Source organism: Lingula anatina, chromosome 8, assembly GCF_051362555.1.
Source record: "Lingula anatina isolate TDL-2025a chromosome 8, LinAna3.0, whole genome shotgun sequence".
NCBI classification, from domain to species: domain Eukaryota; kingdom Metazoa; phylum Brachiopoda; class Lingulata; order Lingulida; family Lingulidae; genus Lingula; species Lingula anatina.
The window spans coordinates 12,557,217-12,580,691 of record NC_141774.1 but is presented as its reverse complement, the minus strand read 5'-3'; the positions used below and the strand labels follow the sequence as shown (position 1 = coordinate 12,580,691).

Below are 23,475 nucleotides of genomic sequence, written 5' to 3'. Positions count from 1 at the left end.
TTATACAGCCCAAAGACATGGACGCTAACAAAAAAATGAAAAAAAAAAAAAAAAAAAAACGGGAATCGTTATAGAAGGATGCCAAAATTTCATAGACTGAACACAAAATTACCGAGGAAGTACTAAATAATCTAAAAATAAGGTAATTACTTGAACACTATAGTTATGAAGAACAGAAAATTCATTTATTGTGCTCATACTAGAAGAAAAGATCATTTCCAGCGGTTGTTATAAGAAGGAAGTTATATGGGAAAATGGGGAAGGAAGACCGAGAGCAACATGGATGCACAACATAAAATACAGAGCAATCAAAAATATATAGCCAAGATATAGCATAGGAACTGCACAAGATCGAGAAGCAGGGAGATCCATGACAATTAACCTGATGAGAGTGTTAGTATGGCACCCAATGGTGATGATCATATAGCTCATGTGCATGGTTCTACGTTTGAAGCTTTATGTTCGCCTTCGGCAAGATAACGTGATATAAAATACCGGTAAGCAAAACATGTTCATTAGCTTGGTAGGTGTATTATAAATAAAAATATTCAAACACAAGCGGAAAAACTTTCGTACCGTTAGCTTACTGCCAACCTGGATGGGTCTTTACCGCTAAACCACCTAGCGGTCAGCATAAGGTCAACATCTGCTTACATCAGTCTGATAAAGGCCTACGTCCTGGTTGGTCTTAACCTAAGGTAACGGTTTTAAAGTTTTTCGGCTTGTGTTTGATTATTTTCATTTGTGATATAAAATAGTGTATGACTAGATATGGGTGATGCAGAAGGGATCACCACAAATAAAAAATTAACGACTTCAGCATACAAAGTTTGTGACGATTGTATGCAAAACGGGATTTTAAGGGCTGACATGAGTAATTATTTTCTGTCTTAAAGCTTTTTTCTGTCCTAAAGCAGGCTTTGTTCGCCTTCAGCAAGATAACATATAAAACAGTGGTTGACTAGGTGTAAATGATGCAGCTGGGAATACGACTCTACACAAGATAAAAGGTAGGTACTACTTGACTACAATTCCGTACTTATACCTTGCTCGTCTATCATAAAACTAATGGAATTTGTTCAGAGTTGTTTAGGCTATAAGAGTATCCGGGAAAGACTTGTGTAATGCAGTTATAATATTGAGAATAAGGGAATTATTCTGTCTACCTTTAATGAAGGGGCTTCTCAAAATAAAGGAGGGGTAAAGTAAAAATCTCACTAACCATATATCCCTCTAAAGAACTGTCACTTTTAATTGTTTTGCCACTTTTTCTTGTTTCATTCTTCTTCTTCTTCTTATTATTATTATTATTTACATAACCTGTTATTCAGAGAGCTCCCTAACAATCATATAAAATGCAAATGGATTGATCAATGACATTCTTTTATTATGTAAAACTTGATATAGTGGTGGTATTTATCAGATTAACACTGTAATTAAAACTGCAGTTAAACACTGTAATGTTTTAACTGCAGTTTTAGTGTCTAATAGCATCACAGTAAATCAGGTTACCTATTTTTTTAATCCCCTTTAGATGTTTTCTGGTAGTAACTGTCATGAGGGAATCGTCTTAGGACTTTTAAATGCTCACTGCCAGGTTGAATAAATTGTTTACGAAGTGTTTACAACAGATTCTGGTGTAACGGAACTGAGGGTCCATATAAAAGAAAGACCGCCCTCCATATTGTAATAATGACTAGGGTTAGCCTAGCCTTAGTGGATCAAAATCTAAAGTGAAGTTTACATGTACAAATGAATGGGAAGCGGAGTCTTTGTCGTGGGGGACTCTGCGTCACATTACACGGCACAATACAAAACAATAGGTTCTCGAAATACATGAACAAGCTACAGTATCTGATCCAACCCATCCGTTTTAAATATTCCTGTTGGAACAGCTAACTCCTAACTATTTTGATCTAGTTCCAGGTGACGAAAGAAGAAATATAAAAGATAAATAACTAAACAAGAATGATGGCAATGGATCAACGAAGAAAATAAGGATTAAAATCGTGTTTTAATAACTTTTATTTATCTCTTTGATGTCATTGTGACATCAGTTCAAAAATTGAATTCGCCAGTGAGGCAAACAAAAATGCATTGCCTATTTTAAGTCACACGACAACCATTGAAAACGATATTTTGGATCTCCATATTTTCGAAATTATCGTCTTTAAAAGAGTTTTACGCCCCACAATTCTGACATCATGTCTTCTACTTGTAGGCAAACCAGGCTTAATTTCCTGCCCCAGGCGACATAATGACGGGACATGTCTTTGCTGAGCATAGTTAAGCATAAAAAATTGTGAGCTAAATCTTAATATATTCTGTTAAAGTTACAACAGGGAGTCGTTTCATTATTTTCTGTGTGCAGAGTTTCAGACATCGAACCTGGGAAACTCCATAGCAGTTTTATAGATCCCCCCCCCCCCGGGGGTTATATTTTAAAGGGTATATTTCATGTAATGTGGGGTCACAGGGTAGTAAAAAAAGGCCCCTCACAAGAAAGGAACGGAAACACACATGCTGCAATCAGTTACTAAATCACCATGGGATATCGTAGGTTATCAAAACGCATTTATCTGGTACCAAGCAGAATGACACCAATTGCAAACGTGTGGCAAATTAGAAACCATGCAGACATAAACAGTGACTCAAGTATATCACTGTCTGATAAAAGTGTAATACAATAATTTGCCTTACATATATACATACTTGCTTCTGAGATTTGAGCTTATAATTGTCACATTCAATTTCATAAAAGAAACTGACATACTAGTAGTATTTCAATAAATGTCGGCAAATGTTTACAAAGCCATTGCGCATGCGCACTCACTACCAAATTCGAAAAAGCAGTGTTCTCTTTTGAAGGTAAGCGGTAAGCATGTCGAAATTTGAAGTACTCCTCTCTTTAAATCACCTGTCTTTTAGTAGCATTTGTGGACGGTACCGTCTGAAAACTTAGCATTGCCTACGTATTGCCGATTACGTGAGCCGACCACCCCCAACACAAATGCGTATTGTCGCGCAACTTATTTAAGCACAACCAGTAGGCCTGTTTCGCCACTGGTACTACTTTTTTCTTATAGGTTTATTGGTAAAATGATCATATGAACTACCCAAAGACTAGAAAGATCTAACTTCAATTTACTTGGAAATAACCCTGATTCAAAAGAATTTATTAGACTAAAAGTTTACTGATCCATTGCTGCTGAAATTTCGTTGTATTCAGTTTAAGTTTGGATCTAGAAAAAAATAAGCTCAGTCTAAAAATTGGATTTCATCTGATGTAAATGAGATTGATCGAAAACAAAACAGGAATAATTTATTTCAATGCACAATTCAACTTTAACGAATGTTGCTGGGTACCTGTATTTACAAAATGGGCCGTCAAAATCACACTCTTACTGTGTCAGATACAGTTTCAGAAAATGGCTGTAAAACAATTAGTCACACGTGCAACATCCGGAGATATATGCTTGTACACATGTGGGTGTTTCTCTCTATGAAACAAAACACACATGCGCGCCATACACCTTAGCAGAAGCTGCTGTCTTTTGGATAAAACATGTTGAAATTTTGTTTCAACTCTAGAATGTACATGTACACCTTTAAACAGATTTTGAGGAGAATATTGTCACCTTTTTGGCATTTTCAGGTTTGTTTACGTAAATTCAATGCCAGAGAAATTTCGCTTTAACACTGTGCCTGATATAGTTTCAGAAAAGGTTCCACTCAATAATCTCAATAAGTCATGCATGTAATATGTGTATGCAGTACGTTTGGTCATGTGCACTGCAACACACACTCACTTCTGGCTTGAAATTTTACCAGTGATTCTCGTTTTTTAAATGTCACGTTTAATAGCTAATCACTCATTTAGGTTTTCCTGGCTTATCCTCCATTTCAGTAGAGGTACCCCATCAGTTTACATCGTGCTCAATACATTTTAAAGGGATCAAAGTCTGTGTTTGCAGAGCCTAATAGATTGCAGAATAATGAGTGCGCACCTGTTTAGCATCACGTACAAATGTAGTAAAAGGGGTGGTAACTATTGATAAGCATAAATGTATGGACCCTCCAGCCCCAAGGTCCCATTAACATAGATTGTGGCAGTGCCACAGCTGTAAGAATTTGGTTTAAGATTCAACTTAAAGATATTAAAAAAAAATATTTTATTTTTATATTATAATACATATTATATTGCATTAAAATAAAATTCTAAACATAGGTTGTGGCAGTACCACGGCATGTACAGGTATGTTGTGTAAATTTGATAAGACAGATTAACTGGTTCTTTAATACTTCCTGTTATTTATTTATTATTATTATTATTATTATTATTATTATTATTATTGTTTTTGTTGTTGTTGTTGAAATTTTAAAAAGTTTTGTTGCTTAACTGTTTCCTCCAACGAACCATCCTAACGTTTATTAATTTCGGAAGAAAAAAATTGTATAAAACGATTATAAAGTTATTCGACCTTTTCACGGAGTATTGAATACACAGAAATGGAAATTAATTAATATAAAGGGAATGCATGCATCCCAATTTCCAACACCACGTGATAACAACCCCCCCCCCCCCTCCACTCAGAGCTGCACGTAGTATAAAATACAATAGAAAGAGCATCCACAACATTGTTGTACATTCAGTGCCTCCAATGCCTACATTACATGAATTCACATATTCCTTAGGGGTTTCACAAGCAATTGTCTATTTTACATTCATGTGTTACCAAGCTAATAAAGGGTAAATAAATACGCTGAATTTATAAATATGCGTTGGACTGAATTTTCCTATTCGCATACCAAAGTACCATACATGTAGCCACAATATTGGAATGAATAACTCTTAGACCCCATTCCCAGAGATAAGATCGATCCAACTAGATCCCTGGGGGTTCACACTAAATAGCTGTCAGCCAAGCGGGCACGAAAGTTAATTACCCCCTTACAGCTTGTAGTAGGCGGGACGGACATTTAAGCCGGATTATCTGACAGTAATCTAGTGAGACTCCCCACGGGGATAGATCGATCTAAAATCTATGGGAATGCGCCCATAATTATTTTTATCTATTTTCAGGTAACCAAAGAAATAAAGACACGTGATGGCGATGAACAAATGGACGACCGTAGTTCTTATCATTGCAGCGTTTTGCTTTTCAGCGCTTATTTTTCATCTCGTTTGGGAAGTTAAACCGAATCTTTTCTCTAAACACTCGAGTAATGCTAAAAAGGAACTTAAACAAAAGTGCTCTATAACCACAGAGTTCATCAAACGTCTTGGCACCGGGAACATAGACTCCCTCAGTGAAGATTTTTCAGAACACTTAAGAGGGAAATGGATTCTCCCTCCTTCCAAGCTGCCCTATAATCTTTCCAAACCAAAGGCAACATACTGGGACCAAATTGGACAATCAAAATTGGTAGACAAAATTCTGAAGCAACGCCGCAAAGGATTTTTTGTGGAATCAGGAGCATATGATGGAGAGGCTCATTCCAATTCTCTCTTTTTTGAGATTTCACGAGACTGGGAAGGATTACTTGTGGAGCCAAACCCGTGGTCTTTTCAAGTGCTTTTGAACAAAAACAGGTAAGTCAAACAAATGTTTTGTTCTATCAAGTATACATATATACTGTTGGAAATGAATTTGGTCTTGCACTAGATCTCACGTTCTGAAGCAAAGGTCACAACATTTCCACCTCATCACAAGGCCTTCTTGGCCCCCGTAGCCAGGGGGAGTTTGGGGGTTGGGAAAAGGTTGGGTAAAATTTTATTTAGGTAAATGAAGGTTGCATGGTCCACTTTTTTCAGAAAAGAACCCCCGCTTTGAAATTGCTTGCTACGGGCCAGGACCTTATTACAAAGCCGTCTTCACGTGGTAACAATATGCGCGGAATGTTCCCAAGATATGGTAGTTTCTATCTCCGGCCATCTTGCTTGTTGTTCAACCCGTTCAGGAATGGCCTCTTTTATTCCTTGTCTGAACCATTCCTCCTCTCCGTTGAGGATCAAAGCAAATGTAAGCAATAAATTTGGACTGTTATGAATTTGGCGTGTACATGAAGCTGCTCACACCTTCATAGATGACAATGTGTATTTCTTTTTTTTTTTTCTTTATAGGAAAACTTATGCTGCTAATACGTGCTTGGCAACAGGCCACAGTCCCGCAATGGTTGATTTTACGTTCGCTCAAGAGATAGGAGGAATGGCCGAAAAAAGCTACGCTATTTCTAAGGGCGAACAAAACGCCATTGAAGAAAAAGTCGCATACAGTGTTTTCCAATTCGTTCTCTTCTGGCCGCCATCGGTAGGAATCACGTGGACCACTTTACCTTGGACGTAGAGGGTGCCGAAATACAAATCCTTAAGTCGTTTCCATGGGAACACGTCAGCGTTGACGTGTGGACGATAGAGTACGCAGTTCACGGAGGAGGTCCTGATACTCCAAAACGTGAGAAAGCAATCAGGGAAATCTTTAAAAATACAGGACTCTACAGGGAAGGGACAATACTTGAGGCCCAAGACATACGGTTTGTTAGAAAGGACGTAACACAATGAAAAAGCAATATCATAAATATGTCACATATAAAACTGGTCTGTTTAGTGTTAACGTGATACAATATGAATGATACCGATAAATGTTTGTCATAGAGGACATACCAGAATGACAAAGCAATCAGGAATATGTATAAAATATACAACTATGTTCTTGTACAATTATTTAATTTTCACTGAACACGATACGAATAAACTGGGTCGTATATTTACGTGTCTTAAACGTAGTGTTCAACCGGATTTGAGATTTTATAAAAAAAGTACTTTTGTGGACATGTTTTTAATTAAAAACTGGGGTGCCACATTTTTTAAATTTTTATGTCACTCAGTGTCAATTCCATCGTGTCCAATTTTCAAAATAATTTTTCAAAATCTTTATGATGCCAAGGATTTTCCCCATGTTCCTGGCATTTATGATTATTTGCGTTTTGGGGGTCCTTTCGCTGACGAACCTGCAGTTATCTACTCTAAATAATTTGAAAAACCCTAAAAAATGCACCTCCCCTTTCGAGAAAATGACCGATCTTGACGATTTTCAAACTCAATTTTGCTTTTATCAGATGGAGCTTAATTCCCTTGCAAATTTGAAGAAGCAAAGATACAATTAGGCAAGTATAATGTGAATGTCCCTATAATACAATACAAAAAATATTCAAAAACTTTCGTGAAAAAAATATGTTTATACTGGGTTTATAGTCTCTACTAGTGAGCTGCTTTTTACGTAACAAAACCATTTAACAAATTTGAATGGAGATTGGCAATCACGAGGCAAACATCGCCAAATAAATGTCAGGAAAAATGAAAAAAAAAACAATAATCCTCCTAATAAATTATTTTAACACACACACGTACAATTTAAAATGTTTTATCAGATCTGTACATATGAAAGATAGATTTTTTTTTAAATTCAGCATGTGTAAATACTAAAATTTTAACAAGTGCAAATGTTATAAAATTGCCGTTTATAATGTGACAGTCTCTAGGCTGTAATCTACCGGTGGGTGTTTTCAATTTGCAATGTGTGTGGCTACCCATCTGGGGCTTTTAAATGAAAACCGCATCAGGACAGGACAGTAGAAACAAAATGTGAGCCAACAGATACAATCAGAAAAATTAGCTAGTGATTCCCACTTACTGTAAAGGAATTCCAGAGAAAACCTGCATAATCTACAAGTACAAGCATTGTGTCAAAAGGCCTTTATACCCCAGTGCTCATTAAAACAACACCTAGGGGCACCAAAGAACTAGCTACACCCCTCGAGAACAACGTTGTGGGGACATATAAAACACCAAATTCCATGATTCCTTTTACATAAGTGACACAGGTAGACAGTTCAAAACCAGGGTTAATGAATACAGGAGATCAGTGACTGCAATTTATGAACATGTAATAGACACCGGTGTGACAGGAATGGAAGCCCGTTTGCTATTACTTTGAGTCAATCGACATCCCATGGAAGATAGCAGAGACTATAAACAGCAGCCGTTACATCAGGCCTACCCAACTACCAGGCTCGGCACATAAGGATCCTGAATAAACCGGTATATCGGACCACACTACACGTTTTCAAGGTGTGTGTCAGAACGCATTTCGGAGTATCAGCCAGAACACCGACAGGATGAACCAATGATCGGGTGTCACCTTGATTGGATAGTAAAGGATTGTCGTAAAATCGTTATATGATTTTAAAACCGGGTGCATAAATTTGAAAGCCACCTAGATGAACCTTAGACTGCCACATTAATCTAATACAATGCAAAAAAAAAGCCTTATCAAAAGTGGTTAAAACATTCAAACCGAATGGGCTAAAGTCCCCATATACCCTCATAGAGACAATAAAATAGAGTACTCTAAAGTAAGAGTACAGTTTAAGGTTGTTCAGCCGAGCGTGGATGAGCCCGCAGTCGTGCTACAAAATTTGTTCTGGGGTATGATACTCCGAAATGCGATCTGACACACACCTTGAAAACGGGTAGTGTGGTCCGATATACCGGTTAATTCAGGATCCTTAGGTGCCGAGTCTGGTAGTTGGGCAGGCCTGTACATGTACCAGCCACCCATGAATAGGGACGGGGAGTCGATCTACCTGACAATTATAAGAGGGGCATGGCCGCTATACCACCTAGCAGTCAGTGAGTGTCAACATCTTCTCACATCAGTCTGATGATGGCCTACGTCCAGGTTGATCGTAAGATATCGGTATGCCAACATTCCAGGTTGTGTTTAATATATTCATCTACCTTTTTGATCTAACCACCAAGCTAATGAACATTTTCCCTCATGACAATTATCTTAATCCAGAAACACGTTTTCCAAAACATTTTATTGATAAGTATTGTTAAACTATTATAATTTCAATAGTTAAAAGACCCTTGATTTTTTATGGCAATACTCTCAAACGTTTCTCTGACTACGTGTGCTGTAGTATGGAATTTTGAGAATGAAGTGGTGTTCATCCCCAATATCTTTCAACTAACATAATTTACACGTTCTATAAACCCCGGTTGTCTAAGTTTGCATATTAATTTAAAGTGTTACATATGGCCAACTCTATTATACAGCCCAAAGACATGGACACTAACATAAACAACAATGATTAAAGCGGGAAGCGATGTAGGGACCATTTCCAGACCCTATCTGACTAACTGTGGATCGATCTATCTCCAAGGGGATTCTCGCTAAATTGCAATCAAATTAAGTGGCTTAGATCTCTGTCACGCCTACTGAAGCCACTTAAGCTGAAAGCAATTGAGCGAGAAACCCTGTGGAGATGGATCGATCCTGTTAGATCGATCTAGGTGTGGGAAACCAGTCAAAGCAGGATGCTAAAACTTTTATGGCGGTATGAAAGTTTTTCGGCTTCCGTTTGATAATTTTCATTTGTGATATAAAATAGTGTAGATGATGTAAGAGGGACTACAACAAATTGTAATCAAATTAAATGGCTTAGATCTCTGTCACGCCTACTGAAGCCACTTAAGCTGAAAGCAATTTAAGGGGAAACCCGTGGAGATGGATCGATCCTCTTAGATCGATCTAGGTGTGGGAAACCAGTCAAAGCAGGATGCTAAAACTTTTATGGCGGTATGAAAGTTTTTCGGCTTCCGTTTGATAATTGTCATTTGTGATATAAAATATTGTATGCCAAGATATAGATGATGCAGAAGGGATTCCCACCATTAATAAATTAATGACTTCAGCATATAAAGTTTGTGACGATTGTATGCAAATGGGATTTTAAGGGCTGACATCAGTGATCCTCTGTCCTAGCGCAGGTTTTGCATTAAACATGCTGTTCGCCTTCAGCAAGATTGCATCATATAGAACAGTGGCTGACTAGGTGTAGGTGATACAATTGGGAACACGGCTCTACAGAAGACAAAAGGTAGGTACTACTTGACTACAATTCAATACTAATACCTTGCTCGTCTATCATAAAACTATGGAATTTGTTTAGGCTATAAGAGCATCCGGGAAAGACTTGTGTAATGCAGTTATTATATTGAGAATAAGAGAAATTATTCTGTCTGCATTAAATGAAGGGGCTTCTCAAAATAAAGGAGGGGTAAACTGATAATCTCACTAACCATGTGTCCTTTAAAAGAACTGTCACTTTTAATTGTTTAACCACTTTTTCTTGTTTCATCTTCATTATTATTATTATTATTATTATTATTATTATCTACAGTACATAACCTGTTATTCAGAGAGCTCCCTAAGAATCATATGAAATGGAAATGGATTGACCAATGACTTTATTTTTATTTTGTAAAACTTGATATAGTGGTATTGTTTATCAGATTAAAACTGACATGTAATGTTTTTACTGCAGTTTAGTGTCTAAAGCATCACAGAAAATCAGGTTACCTATTTTTAATTTCCTTTAGATGTAGCACTTTTAAATGCCCACTGGCAGGTTGAATAAATTGTTTACGAATTGTTTACAACAGATTCTGGTGTAACGGAACTGAGGATCCATGTAAAAGAAAGACCGCCCTCCATATAGTAATAATGTCTAGGGTTAGCCTAGCCTTAGTGAATCAAAATCTTAAGTGAAGCTTACACGTAAAATCAATGGAAAGCGGAGTATCTGTCATGGGGGACTCTGCGTCACGTTACACCGCACAATACAACACAATAAGTTCTCGAGATACATGAGCAAGCTACAGTATCTGATCCAACTCCTCCATTTTAAAAATCCTTGTTGGAACAGCTAACTCCTAACTATTTTGATCTAGTTGCAGGTGACGAAAGAAGAAATATAAAAGATAAATAACTTAACAAACATGATGGCAATGTATCAACGAAGGACCATAGTTCTCGTCGTTATCTTTATAGTGTTTTTAATTTCATCGCTCATTTTTCGCCATGTTAGGGAATTAAAACCAAATCTTTTCTCTAAACACTCGAGTAATTCTAAAAAGGAACTTAAACAAAAGTGCACCATAACCACGGAGTTCATCACACGTCTGGGCACCGGGAACATAGACGCCGTCAATGAAGACCTTTTAGAACACTTAAGAGGGAAATGGATTCTCCCTCCTTCCAAACTGCCATATAATCTTTCCAACCCAAAGGAAAAATACTGGGATCAAATTGGACAATCAAAATTGGTAGATAAGATTCTAAAGCAACGTCGCAAAGGATTCTTCGTGGAATCAGGAGCATATGATGGAGAGGCTCATTCCAATTCTCTCTTCTTCGAGATTTCACGAGAATGGGAAGGATTGCTTGTGGAGCCAAACCCGTGGTCTTTTCAAGCTCTTTTGAACAAAAACAGGTATAAGTCAAACAAATGTTTTGTTCTATCAAGTTGTTTACATGCAAATATACTGTTGGAAATGAAATTTGGTCTTGTACTAAATCTCACGTTCTGAAGCAAAGGTCACAACATTTCGACCTCACCACAAGGCCTTCTTGCCCCCCGTAGCCAGAGGGAGTTTGGGGGTTGGGAAAAGGTTGGGTAAAATTTTTTCTAGGTAAATGAAGGTTTCATGCTAAAAGGTCCACTTTTTTCAGAAGAGAACCCCCGCTTTGAAATTGCTTGCTACGGGCCTGGACCTTATTACGAAGCCGCCACGTGGTAACAGATATGGTAACAGATATGGTAGCTTCTATCTCAGGCCACCTTGCTTGTTGTTGAACCCGTTCAAGAATGGCCTCTTTTATTCTTGATGACGTTATGAATTTGGCATGTACATGAAGCTGCTCACACCTTCATAGATTAGGTGTGTATTTCTATTTTTTTTTCTTTATAGGAAAACCTATGTTGCTAATACGTGCTTGGCAACGGGCCACAGTCCCGCAATGGTTGATTTTACGTTCGCTCATGAGATAGGAGGAATGGCCGAAAAAAGCTACGCTATTTCTAAAGGCGAACAAAACGCCATTGAAGGAAAAAGTCGCATACAATGTTTTCCCATTCGCTCTCTCCTGGCCGCCATCGGCCGGAATCACGTAGACTACTTTACCTTGGACGTAGAAGGTGCCGAAATAGAAATCCTCAAATCGTTTCCATGGCAACACGTCACCGTGGACGTGTGGACGATAGAGTACGCAGTTCACGGCGGAGGTCCTGATACGCCAAAACGTGAGAAAGCAATTAGGGAGATCTTCAAAAATACAGGACTCTATAGGGAAGGGACTATACTAGGGAGCCAAGATATAGTGTTTGTCAGAAAGGACTTACCACAATGAAAAAGCAATATCATAAATATGTCACATATAAAACTGTTCTGTTTAGTGTTCATGTGATACAACGTGAATGATACTGTTAAATGTTTGCTAGAAAGGGCATACCACAATGACAAAGCGATCAGAAATATGTAAAAAGAAATACAACTATGTGCTTGTACATTTTTTTTATTGTCACTGAACACGATACTAATAAACTGGGTCGTAAATGTATCTTGAATGTAGCGTTCAGCCGGAATTGTTATTCTATCAGAATATATGTTTTTGGACATGTTTTAAATTAAAAACTGGGGTGCCACATTTTTTAACTTTTTTATGTCGCTCAGTGTCAATACCATCGTATCCAGTTTTCAAATTTTTTTTTTTCAAAATCTTTATGACTCCAATGTTTTTTCCCAATATTCCTGGCATTTATGATTATTTGCAGTTATCCACTCTAAATGATTTGCAAAACTCAAAAAATGCACCTTCCCTTTCGAGAAAATGGCCAATCTTGATGATTTTCAAACTCAAATTTGCTTTTATCAGATGGAGCTTAATTCCCTTGTAAATTTGAAGAAGCAAACCTACAATTAGGCAAGTATAATGTGAATGTCCCTAAAATACAATATAAAAACATTCAATAACTTTCTTTAAAAATATGTTTATGCTTGGTTTGTAGTTTCTACAAGGGAGGTGCATTTTTAGCTAACAAAGCCATTCAACAAATTTGAATGGAGATAAAAAAAAATACAGTTAGGCAATTACAAGGCATCGCCAAAATAAATGCAAGGGGAAAAAAAACAATAATCCTCCTAATAAATTATTTTAACACACACACATACAATGTATAATGTTTATCAGATATGTACATAGGAAAGAGATAGATTTTTGAAAGATTCAGCATGCGTAAAAACTAAAATTTTAACCAGTGCAACTGTTTTAAAATTGCAGTATATAATGTGACAGTCTCTAGGCTGTAATCTACCGATAGAGATTTTCAATCTGCAATGTGTGTGGCTACCCATCTGGGGCATTTAAATTACAGCCGCATCAGAACAGGACAGTAGAGACCAAATGTGAGCCAACAGATACAGTCAGAAAAAACAGCTAGTGATTCCCACTTACTGTAAAGGAATTTCAGAGAAAGTCTGCAGGATCTATAAGTACAAGCAATGTGTCAAAGGCCTTTATACCCCAGTGCACAGTAAAACAACACCTAGTGGCACCAAAGGACTAGCTTCACCCCTCGAGAACAACGTTGTGGGGACATGTAAAACATCAAATGCAATCATTATTGCAATCCCTTTTACATAAGTGAGACGGGTAGACAGTTCAAAACCAGGGTTAATGGATACAGGAGACCAGTGACTGCCATTTCTGAACATGTAATAGACACCGGTGTGACAGGAATGAAGTCGGTTTCCCATTACTTTGTACAGTTTACATTAGTCCCGTAGTCTAAACCCAATACCTCAACTAACGCTAATCTGTACTTATCATATGGGACCCCATCTCTATAGGACTACCATTCCTGTCAAATTGAATGGAATCCACCAAGATCCTTGAATCTGAGTCCTTGATATCCCATGGAAGATAGAAGAGACTATAAACAGCAGCCGTTACATGTAACAGTCACCTATGAAAAGGGACGGGGTGTCGATCTACCTGACATTTATAAGAGGGACCTAGCCGCTATACCACCTAGCAGTCAGTGAGTGTCAACATCTGCCCACATCAGTCTGATGATGGCCTACGTCCAGGTTGGTCGTAAGATGACGTTATGTCAACATTCCAGGTTGTGGTAAATATATTCATCTACCTTTTTGATCTAACCACCAAGCTAATGAACATTTTCCCTCATGGACAATTATCTTAATCCAGATACACGTTTTCCAAAACATTTTATTGATAAGTATTGTTAAACTATTATAATTTCAATAGTTAAAAGACCCTTGATTTTTTATGACAATACTCTCAAACGTTTCTCTGACTACGTGTGCTGTAGTATGGAATTTTCAGAATGGAGTGTGTTCATCCCCAATATCTTTCAACTAACATAATTTACACGTTCTATATACCTCGATAGTCTAATGTTGCATATTAATTTAAAGTGTTACATATGGCCAACTCTATTATACAGCCCAAAGACATGGACACTAACATTAACAACAATGAATAAAGCGGGAAGCGATATAGGGACCATTTCCAGACCCTATCGGACTAACTGTGGATCGATCTATCTCCAAGGGGATTCTCCCTAAATTGCAATCAAATTAAGTGGCTTAGATCTCTGTCACGCTTACTGAAGCCACTTAAGCTGAAAGCAATTAAAGGGGAAACCCGTGGAGATGGATCGATCCTGTTAGATCGATCTAAGTGTAGAAAACCAGTCAAAGCAGGATGCTAAAACTTTTATGGCGGTCTGAAAGTTTTACGGCTTCCGTTTGATAATTTTCATTTGTGATATAAAATAGTGTAGGACTAGATATAGATGATGTAAGAGGGACTACCACAAATAAAAAAAATTAATGACTTCAGCATATAAAGTTTGTGACGATTGTATGCAAATGGGATTTTAAGGGCTGACATCAGTGATCCTCTGTCCTAGCGCAGGTTTTGCATTAAACACGCTGTTCGCCTTCAGCAAGATTGCATCATATAGAACAGTGGCTGACTAGGTGTGGGTGATACAATTGGGAACACGGCCCTACAGAAGACAAAAGGTAGGTACTACTTGACTACAATTCAATACTAATGGAATAAAATGGAATAAAACTATGGAATTTGTTTAGGCTATAAGAGCATCCGGGAAAGACTTGTGTAATGCAGTTATTATATTGAGAATAAGAGAAATTATTCTGTCTACCTTAAATGAAGGGGCTTCTCAAAATAAAGGAGGGGTAAACTGATAATCTCACTAACCATGTGTCCTTTAAAAGAACTGTCACTTTTAATTGTTTAACCACTTTTTCTTGTTTCATCTTCATTATTATTATTATTATTATTATTATTATTATTATTATTATTATTATTATTATTATCTACAGTACATAACCTGTTATTCAGAGAGCTCCCTAAGAATCATATCATATGAAATGGAAATGGATTGACCAATGACTTTATTTTTATTTTGTAAAACTTGATATAGTGGTATTGTTTATCAGATTAAAACTGACATGTAATGTTTTTACTGCAGTTTAGTGTCTAAAGCATCACAGAAAATCAGGTTACCTATTTTTAATTTCCTTTAGATGTAGCACTTTTAAATGCCCACTGGCAGGTTGAATAAATTGTTTACGAATTGTTTACAACAGATTCTGGTGTAACGGAACTGAGGATCCATGTAAAAGAAAGACCGCCATCCATATAGTAATAATGTCTAGGGTTAGCCTAGCCTTAGTGAATCAAAATCTTAAGTGAAGCTTACACGTAAAATCAATGGAAAGCGGAGTATCTGTCATGGGGGACTCTGCTTCACGTTACACGGCACAATACAACACAATAAGTTCTCGAGATACAGGAGCAAGCTACAGTATCTGATCCAACTCCTCCATTTTAAAAATCCCTGTTGGAACAGCTAACTCCTAACTATTTTGATATAGTTGCAGGTGACGAAAGAAGAAATATAAAAGATAAATAACTTAACAAACATGATGGCAATGTATCAACGAAGGACCATAGTTCTCGTCGTTATCTTTATAGTGTTTTTAATTTCATCGCTCATTTTTCGCCATGTTAGGGAATTAAAACCAAATCTTTTCTCTAAACACTCGAGTAATTCTAAAAAGGAACTTAAACAAAAGTGCACCATAACCACGGAGTTCATCAAACGTCTGGGCACCGGGAACATAGACGCCGTCAATGAAGACCTTTTAGAACACTTAAGAGGGAAATGGATTCTCCCTCCTTCCAAGCTGCCATATAATCTTTCCAACCCAAAGGCAAAATACTGGGATCAAATTGGACAATCAAAATTGGTAGATAAAATTCTGAAGCAACGTCGCAAAGGATTCTTCGTGGAATCAGGAGCATATGATGGAGAGGCTCATTCCAATTCTCTCTTCTTCGAGATTTCACGAGAATGGGAAGGATTGCTTGTTGAGCCAAACCCGTGGTCTTTTCAAGCTCTTTTGAACAAAAACAGGTATAAGTCAAACAAATGTTTTGTTCTATCAAGTTGTTTACATGCAAATATACTGTTGGAAATGAAATTTGGTCTTGTACTAGATCTCACGTTCTGAAGCAAAGGTCACAACATTTCGACCTCACCACAAGGCCTTCTTGCCCCCCGTAGCCAGAGGGAGTTTGGGGGTTGGGAAAAGGTTGGGTAAAATTTTATCTAGGTAAATGAAGGTTTCATGCTAAAAGGTCCACTTTTTTCAGAAGAGAACCCCCGCTTTGAAATTGCTGGCTACGGGCCTGGACCTTATTACAAAGCCGCCACGTGGTAACAGTATGCGCGGAATGTTCCCAAGATATGGTAGCTTCTATCTCAGGCCACCTTGCTTGTTGTTGAACCCGTTCAAGAATGGCCTCTTTTATTCTTGATGACGTTATGAATTTGGCATGTACATGAAGCTGCTCACACCTTCATAGATTAGGTGTGTATTTCTATTTTTTTTTCTTTATAGGAAAACCTATGTTGCTAATACGTGCTTGGCAACGGGCCACAGTCCCGCAATGGTTGATTTTACGTTCGCCCATGAGATAGGAGGAATGGCCGAAAAAAGCTACGCTATTTCTAAAGGCGAACAAAACGCCATTGAAGGAAAAAGTCGCACACAATGTTTTCCCATTCGCTCTCTCCTGGCCACCATCGGCCGGAATCACGTAGACTACTTTACCTTGGACGTAGAGGGTGCCGAAATAGAAATCCTCAAATCGTTTCCATGGCAACACGTCACCGTGGACGTGTGGACGATAGAGTACGCAGTTCACGGCGGAGGTCCTGATACGCCAAAACGTGAGAAAGCAATTAGGGAGATCTTCAAAAATACAGGACTCTATAGGGAAGGGACTATACTAGGGAGCCAAGATATAGTGTTTGTCAGAAAGGACGTACCACAATGAAAAAGCAATATCATAAATATGTCACATATAAAACTGTTCTGTTTAGTGTTCACGTGATACAACGTGCATGATACTGTTAAATGTTTGCTAGAAATGACATACCACAATGACAAAGCGATCAGAAATATGTAAAAAGAAATATAACTATGTGCTTGTACATTTTTTTTTATTGTCACTGAACACGATACTAATAAACTGGGTCGTAAATGTATCTTGAATGTAGCGTTCAGCCGGAATTGTGATTCTATCAGAATATATGTTTTTGGAAATGTTTTACATTAAAAACTTGGGTGCCACATTTTTTAACTTTTTTTATGTCGCTCAGTGTCAATACCATCGTATCCAGTTTTCAAAATATATTTTTTTTTTCAAAATCTTTATGACTCCAATGTTTTTTCCCCATATTCCTGGCATTTATGATTATTTGCAGTTATCCACTCTAAATGATTTGCAAAACTCCAAAAATGCACCTTCCCTTTCGAGAAAATGGCCAATCTTGATGATTTTCAAACTCAAATTTGCTTTTATCAGATGGAGCTTAATTCCCTTGTAAATTTGAAGAAGCAAACCTACAATTAGGCAAGTATAATGTGAATGTCCCTAAAATACAATATAAAAACATTCAATAACTTTCTTTAAAAATATGTTTATGCTGGGTTTGTAGTTTCTACAAGGGAGGTGCATTTTTAGCTAACAAAGCCATTCAACAAATTTGAATGGAGATTAAAAAAATACAGTTAGGCAATAACAAGGCATCGCCAAAATAAATGCAAGGGAAAAAAAACAATAATCCTCCTAATAAATTATTTTAACACACACACATACAATGTATAATCTTTTATCAGATATGTACATATGAAAGAGATAGATTTTTAAAAATTCAGCATGCGTAAAAACTAAAAATTTAACCAGTGCAACTGTTTTAAAATTGCAGTAAATAATGTGACAGTCTCTAGGATGTAATCTACCGATAGAGATTTTCAATCTGCAATGTGTGTGGCTACCCATCTGGGGCATTTAAATTACAGCCGCATCAGAACGGGACAGTAGAGACCAAATGTGAGCCAACAGATACAGTCAGAAAAAAAAAACAGCTAGTGATTCCCACTTACTGTAAAGGAATTTCAGAGAAAGTCTGCAGGATCTATAAGTACAAGCAATGTGTCAAAGGCCTTTATACCCCAGTGCACAGTAAAACAACACCTAGTGGCACCAAAGGACTAGCTTCACCCCTCGAGAACAACGTTGTGGGGAAATGTAAAACATCAAATGCCATTATTGCAATCCCTTTTACATAAGTGAGACGGGTAGACAGTTCAAAACCAGGGTTGATGGATACAGGAGACCAGTGACTGCCATTTCTGAACATGTAATAGACACCGGTGTGACAGGAATGAAGTCGGTTTCCCATTACTTTGTACAGTTTACATTAGTCCCGTAGTCTAAACCCAATACTTCAACTAACGCTAATCTGTACTAATCATATGGGACCCCATCTCTATAGGACTACCATTCCTGTCAAATTGAATGGAATCCACCAAGATCCTTGAATCTGAGTCCTTGATATCCCATGGAAGATAGAAGAGACTATAAACAGCAGCCGTTACATATAACAGCCACCCATGTATAGGGACGGGGTGTCGATCTACCTGACATTTATAAGAGGGACCTGGCCGCTATACCACCTAGCAGTCAGTGAGTGTCAACATCTGCCCATCAGTCTGATGATGGCCTACGTCCAGGGCTCCGTATCTCGAAAGGTTCGCTATGTTGCGCACGTACGCAAGTGTCTCGATTCCATGTCCCGTATCTCGAAATAGAATCGGTTATGCACGCCTGTTAGTGTCTCGATTCCATAACCGATTCCATAACCGTATCTCGAAATAGAATCGGTTATGGAATCGAGACACTAACACACGTACGCAACATAGCGAACCTTTCGAGATACGGAGCCCAGGGCTCCAAATCTCGAAAGGTTCGCTATGTTGCGTACGTGCGCAAGTGTCTCGATTCCATAACTGGTTGTATTTCGAGATACGGGGCCACGGAATCGAGACACTTGCGCACGTGAACATAGCGAACCTTTCGAGATACGGAGCCCAGGTTGGTCGTAAGACAACGGTATGCCAACATTCCAGGTTATGTTTAATATATTCATCTACCTTTTTCATCTAACCACCAAGCTAATGAACATTTTTTTCCACATTGACAATAATCTAAATCCAGATACACGTTTTCCGAAACATTTTATTGATAAGCATTGTTAAACTATTATAATTCCAATAGTTAAAAGACCCTTGATTTTTATGGCAATACTCTCAAACGTTTCTCTGCCTACTTGTGCTGTAGTATGGAATTTTGAGAATGAAGTGGTGTTCATCCCCAATATCTTTCAACTAACATAATTTACACGTTCTGTATACCCCGGGAGTCTAAGTTTGTATATTAATTTAAAGTGTTACATATGGCCAACTCTATTATACAGCCCAAAGACATGGACACTAACATAAACAACAATGAATAAAGCGGGAAGCGATATAGGGACCATTTCCAGACCCTATCGGACTAACTGTGGATGGTTCTATCTCCAAGGGGATTCTCCCTAAATTGCAGTCAAATTAAGTGGCTTAGATCTCTGTCCCGCCTACTGAAGCCACTTAAGCTGAAAGCAATTTAGCGAGAAACCCCGTGGAGATGGATCGATCCTGTTAGATCGATCTAGGTGTGGGAAACCAGTCAAAGCAGGATGCTAAAACTTTTATGGCGGTATGAAAGTTTTTCGGCTTGCGTTTGATAATTTTCATTTGTGATATAAAATATTGTATGCCAAGATATAGATGATGCAGAAGGGACTACCACAAATAAAAAAATTAATGACTTCAGCATATAAAGTTTGTGACGATTGTATGCAAATGGGATTTTAAGGGCTGACATCAGTTATCCTTTTCTGTCCTAAAGCAGGTTTTGCATTAAACATGCTGTTCGCCTTCAGCAAGATAACATATAAAACAGTGGATGACTAGGTGTAGATGATACAGATGGGAGCACGACTCTACAGAAGACAAAAGGTAGGTACTACTTGACTACAATTCAATACTAATTCCCTGCTCGTCTATCATAAAACTAATGGAATTTGTTCAGAGTTGTGTAGGCTATACGAACATCCGGAAACACTTCTGTAATGCAGTTATAATATTGAGAATAAGAGAAATTATTCTGTCTGCCTTTAATGAAGGGGCTTCTCAGAATAAAGGAGGGGTAAACTAATAATCTCACTAACCATGTATCCCACTAAAGAACTGTCACTTTTAATTGTTTAACCACTTTTTCTTGTTTCATTATTATTATTAATATTATTATTATTATTATTATTATTATTATTATTATTATCATCTACATAACCTGTTATTCAGAGGGCTTCCAAAAATGCAAATGGATTGATCAATGACTTTTTTATTATGTTTCTGGGCAAGGCTACAGTATCAGGTTCAACTCCTCCATTTTAAATATTATACCCCTACCACCTGCCCGACAGTCCTGGACTTTTTATTTGCTCTCTAGTCCACGAGTCAGACATAGTATTGGAACAGCTAGCTCCTAACTGTTTTGATCTAGTTTCAGGTGACCAAATAAGAAAGATTTAAGAAAAATAAATAAATAAACAAACATGATGGCGACGAACAAACGGAGGACTGTAGTTCTAGTCGTTATATTTTTAGTGCTTTGTATTTCATGGCTTATTTTTCGCCACGTTTGGGAAATTGAACCGAATCTTTTCTCTAAACACTCAAGTAATTTTAAAAAGGAACTCCAACACAAGTGCAATATAATCACAGAGTTCATCAAACGTCTAGGAACCGGGAACATAGACTCACTCAATGAAGACCTTTTAGAACACTTAAGAGGGAAATGGATTCTCCCTCCTTCCAAGCTGCCATATAATCTTTCCAACCCAAAGGCAACATACTGGGATCAAATTGGACAATCAAAATTGGTAGATAAGATTCTGAAGCAACGCCGCAAAGGATTTTTCGTGGAATCAGGAGCATTTGATGGGGAGGGTCATTCCAATACTCTCTTCTTCGAGATTTCTCGAGACTGGGAAGGATTGCTTGTGGAACCAAACCCGTGGTCGTTTCAAATGCTTTTGAACAAAAACAGGTAAGTCAAAGCGAATGTCTCGATATATCAAGTTGATAACATACTAAGATAATGTGGGAAAAATTAATATGAATTTGAGTACTAAGTGTTGCGTTTTGAAGAGGAGGTCACAATATTTAAACCTCATTACAAGGTCACGCGTGGTGACGGTCTGTGTGAGAGATCTCCAGGATCACAGCATCAAATGTCAGCAGTAAATTCCTACCATTGTGAATTTGGTTTGTACGTGTTTCTGTTCACACCTGCACATATAGATTTATACTTTGGATAGATGAGAATGTGTATGTCTTATTTTTACTTCTTTTTAGGAAAACTTATGTTGCTAATACGTGCTTGGCAACGGGCCGCAGTCCCGCAATGGTTGATTTTACGTTCGCACGGGAGATAGGAGGAATACCTAAAAAAGGCCATGCAATTCCTAAAGGGGAACAACACGTCATTGAAGGAAAAAGTCGTATACAATGTTTTCCCATCCACTCTCTCCTAGCCGCCATAGGCCGGAACCACGTAGACTACTTTAGTTTGGACGTAGAGGGTGCCGAATTAGACGTTCTCAAATCGTTTCCATGGGAACACGTCACCGTGGATGTCTGGACTATAGAGTACGCAGTTCACAGCGCTGTTTACGGTCCTGATTCCACAAAACGTGGGAATGCAATCAGGGAAATATTTAAAAACACAGGGCTTTACAGGGAAGGGATTATTCTAGAACCTCTAGATATAGTATTTGTCAGAAAGGACGTGCCACAATGAAAGTGACTAATATGATATGTTTCAAATACTAGTAGAACGGTACTGTGTAATTATCACTTAGTGCGGTATTAATGACATAATGTTTGTCAAAAAATGCCACAATGAAAAATCGACCAGGGATATATGTTCAAAATAAAACTATTTACATGTATATTGTTTAGTTTTCACTAAACACAATGTGAATGTACTGCGCCGTGTATGTACAGTGCACACGTAACTTTTATGTAGCGCTCAGTGGGGCTTATGCTTTTATCAGAAAATACAGCTAGAAACTTGGGTGCCACATTTGTGAATGTTTTGTGTCATTCAGTGTTATTTCCTCCGTATTTAATTTTCAATTTACTTTTTCAGAAGCTTCATGACTGCAATGCTTTTCTGCTATATACATGCCCCCCCTTCCACTACTGAATCTGCAGAAATCCACTTCATAGCAGCTACAATCGATTTACGGGGACGGTCAGTTTTAGCGCAAAAACAAACTTCTCATATTTACTGTCTTACATAATTTTGGATAATGCACAAATCTTCACTGTTCACTGAATTAATTCCTGTGTATTTACACAGATGCCATATCGTACCAATGACGTCATAATCGTAATTTTGGGGGAAATGCAAAATCGGTTTGTCAAATATCTCCTTCACCTCCTTACCAACGGTGCATATGAAGTCAATTTTTGCCACAAAAACCAACCAAATGCTAGCATATAGTTTCAAATAAGATAACTATGGGAAGAACCAAAAGACAATGCTTAATATTACTCTTAAATGATATTTGAACGGATTTTTCTGCCAGCTTTCTATACTGTATATACAAGGGGCAGAAAAGTAGGTCACATAAGTAGGTTAAATTTTTGACCAAAATTTAAAGAAAGGGGCGGATTGAAGCTCTTTTAAGGCTGATCCAATGATTTATTCAGTTTATCCCTTGGCATGTCGACTTTATTCGAGCTGTATAAGAAATTAGTAGAAGTGGTTTATATGTGTTACTGGGAATCCACGCTCCACCGATGCTCGGTTCATATGTACCTTTAAATTAGGGGCTCAAAACTTATGGACAAAAACATGTAAACTATAATTACGGCACGGGAATGGGGCCCTTGCACTTGTAGTCTTCCATGCTAATTTCTGGAGATAAGATCTTGTTCAGGGATTGAGTAACTCTCCATACTGATTGCTATATGCCCTTGACATAGAAATGTGTTAACTTCTCGATAAACGCTTGAATGACGTGATTATATTCTTGTGCTTAGAAATG

At 37.7% G+C, this 23,475-nt stretch overlaps 2 protein-coding genes across 4 annotated transcripts in view; both read left to right on the top strand.

The window, feature by feature from the left end:
* The window catches only part of LOC106166351 (uncharacterized), a 135,287-nt gene that overhangs the window by 38,526 nt on the left and 73,286 nt on the right, over positions 1-23,475 (top strand). The gene's annotated exons all lie outside the window — the stretch shown is intronic.
* LOC106175469 (uncharacterized) lies at positions 595-6,750 on the top strand. 3 transcript variants are annotated; one of them, XM_086994671.1, is made up of 4 exons: positions 595-698; positions 918-1,010; positions 5,084-5,593; positions 6,125-6,750. In XM_086994671.1, the coding sequence occupies exons 3-4, from the start codon at positions 5,109-5,111 to the stop codon at positions 6,345-6,347; spliced, it is 708 nt and encodes a 235-aa protein (XP_086850797.1). In that variant the 5' UTR covers positions 595-698; positions 918-1,010; positions 5,084-5,108; the 3' UTR covers positions 6,348-6,750. The 3 variants fall into 3 exon arrangements, with proteins under 3 accessions (XP_086850797.1, XP_086850798.1, XP_086850799.1); XM_086994672.1 differs by lacking the exon at positions 595-698 and having other exon boundaries at positions 714-1,010; XM_086994673.1 differs by lacking the exons at positions 595-698; positions 918-1,010 and adding an exon at positions 2,461-2,868.

Coding starts and splice junctions, on each gene's coding strand:
- LOC106175469 (XM_086994671.1), top strand. CDS start 5,109: ATGGCGATGAACAAATGGACGACCGTAGTTCTTATCATTGCAGCGTTT. Junction 5,594..6,124: donor GTGCTTTTGAACAAAAACAG/GTAAGTCAAACA, acceptor TTTTCTTTATAG/GAAAACTTATGCTGCTAATA.